Raw genomic sequence first — 2356 nt, 5'->3', positions numbered from 1 at the left:
GTAAAAAGGCTGGAGCAAGTGAAGTAAGATTCACACCAATGCTTAGATGGGCAGAAAGGAGAAACTTTGGAAGTTAACATTTTCCTATACCGAAAATGTATTTCCAATAATACCTCATTTCACACACTCCTGCCCTTCCCCCATGAAATGGCTGGTTTTGGGTCTGCCAATTGGACTGTCTCGAAAAGTGAATTGCAGTTAATAATGGGGAGCTTATAACAGATCTTGGATAGGGGGTGCATCGATGTAGGTGGAAACAATCATAAGATTTAACTTGCTTTGGGCAATATAGTGGGGTAAAAAGGCTGGAGCAAGTGAAGTAAGATTCACACCAATGCTTAGATGGGCAGAAAGGAGAAACTTTCATCAGGATAAAGTTAAAGTGTGAGAGGAGGTAAGTATTATTGGAAATACATTTTTGGTATAGGAAAATGTTAACTTTTCTATAAATTCTGTGTATCTAAGATTATCAAAAGAGTACTTTCTTTAATCAATATACACAGTAATTTCATTTGTCAGTACATGGTTATTTAGTCTTCTCTTGATAAAGTATTACCTTAGCAGCAGGCTTTTAAAGGTCTTTGTAGAACATCTTAATAATTTTGTAAGTTTTTATCTTACCTTCTGTACTTCATTTAAATGGAAGTTTCACATGCTGTTTTTAAATTTCTTGAAAAGAAATGGTTATTGTGGAGAGATAATAGTTGTTTGTTTGGTAGAGGAGATAATAGTGAAATGAAGACAATTACATTATTCCTCACACTGAAGAATTATTTGAACAGACATTGGCTTTGAGATCTAATTTTGGTTTTCTTTTAAAAGTTAAGTGAATAATACATTTAAATTAAACTTTATAAACTAGTTTTGATTCCTGTAATTTTAAGGTAGGAAACCTTTTTGATATATTAAATTTCTTGTATCACCTGTAGAAACTTGCATTCACTATGTTTGAACAAAAGATAGGCAGTCAATGTTCCACATAACATTCTGTTATAGTCACAGAGTAAATAGGTACAAATATTTTTTTCTTCCCATAGCATTTAATGTGTAAACTAACAGTATTTTTCTGATCTACAGCAGATATACCATATTTATCACTTTTTCTTTCGATGAAGTGCATATTTGATTTTCAAAGGAACATGATATTTTCTAGGAAGTAAATGACCCACTAAAAAATGACCTTATAGAAAAGGTTGAAGACAACACTATGGAAGGGTTGCGAGAAATGGGTGCATTTGGCATGCAGGTGCCTCAGGATTTAGGAGGAGTTGGATTAAACAACACCCAGTATGCTCGACTTGTAGAGGTGGTTGGAAAACATGATCTTGGGGTTGGAATCACTCTTGGAGCACATCAGGTTAGTAAGCTTACACTATCACTTATGATTTGGAATAACATTCAGCTCTAATTCAAATGTTTTTGTTAGAAATGACCTAAAGGAGAGCATTATACTTGAGTGATTATTACAACCTACATGTATTTGTTTTGTTTAAGCTAGAATATGCTGTAAGATGAACATACAAACTAAAGTTTAGATATAAACTAGATTACCTAAGCTTGAAATCTGTGGTAGTATCTAAACTGTGTGTGTAAAAAAGCCACAAATTATATACTAAAGATACATATTTAACACTGAAAGTTATAGTAAAGTGAATATAAAAAAGATAGTGCACATGAAATCCATATGCATTCTATGATAGCAAGTCCTACATTTTATAAGGTTATAATGGTAAAATTCAGTGGTGAGTACAGGTTAATTCAGTTTGTGTATGCTGATGCTAATATCTGTTTGTTGGAGGATAGTGAAAATGAACTAACAAGTGTAGAAGTTATTCGATAAGAATAGGAAACTAAATAAGGCTAAACTAATGCTGCAAACTGATAAGACTAGACTAATGCTGTTGTACTGTCTCAGGTTACTACGTTATTGATATCTACATGTCCACTATGTAAGGCATGCCTAATTTTTCAGGGCTCATTAATACTACTGCATTTATATGTGGATTTTTTTAATACTCTCTTTATTGTCTTTGTTTATTTGCAGGTATTTTTGCATGAAAAAAATGCCTTTTGTAAATAGTAGCATAACATTCAATTATTTGTACAAAATTGTATTATTTAATGAAGTTTAAAGAGGAATGTAAGGAAAAAATTCCTAAAATATGGTTTAAACTGTAAATAAACGCCCTCTATATTTTCTTTCACTTCAGCACTGGTCCTGCCATCTATGATTGTATCTAAACCTTTTTCTAGTCTGTTTTCTTTATAAAACTGCATCTGGGCGTGTTAAACCTCAGTTGTAAAACTTTTAGCCAATCCTAGTCGAAGGTGTCAATATCAGTACCATGTTATTAAC

The 2356-nt window shown here is 32.4% G+C and overlaps 1 protein-coding gene across 1 annotated transcript in view; it reads left to right on the top strand.

Moving 5' to 3' along the window:
* The window catches only part of LOC106465874 (very long-chain specific acyl-CoA dehydrogenase, mitochondrial-like), a 53855-nt gene that overhangs the window by 30286 nt on the left and 21213 nt on the right, over positions 1–2356 (top strand). Inside the window, exon 5 of the mRNA XM_013926115.2 lies at positions 1154–1357. Coding sequence (XP_013781569.1) covers positions 1154–1357 — 204 coding nt within the window. The remainder of the gene's footprint in view (positions 1–1153; positions 1358–2356) is intronic.

Source organism: Limulus polyphemus, unplaced genomic scaffold (assembly GCF_000517525.1).
Source record: "Limulus polyphemus unplaced genomic scaffold, Limulus_polyphemus-2.1.2 Scaffold2082, whole genome shotgun sequence".
Lineage (NCBI taxonomy): Eukaryota > Metazoa > Arthropoda > Merostomata > Xiphosura > Limulidae > Limulus > Limulus polyphemus.
This window is presented reverse-complemented; position numbering and strand designations above follow the sequence as displayed.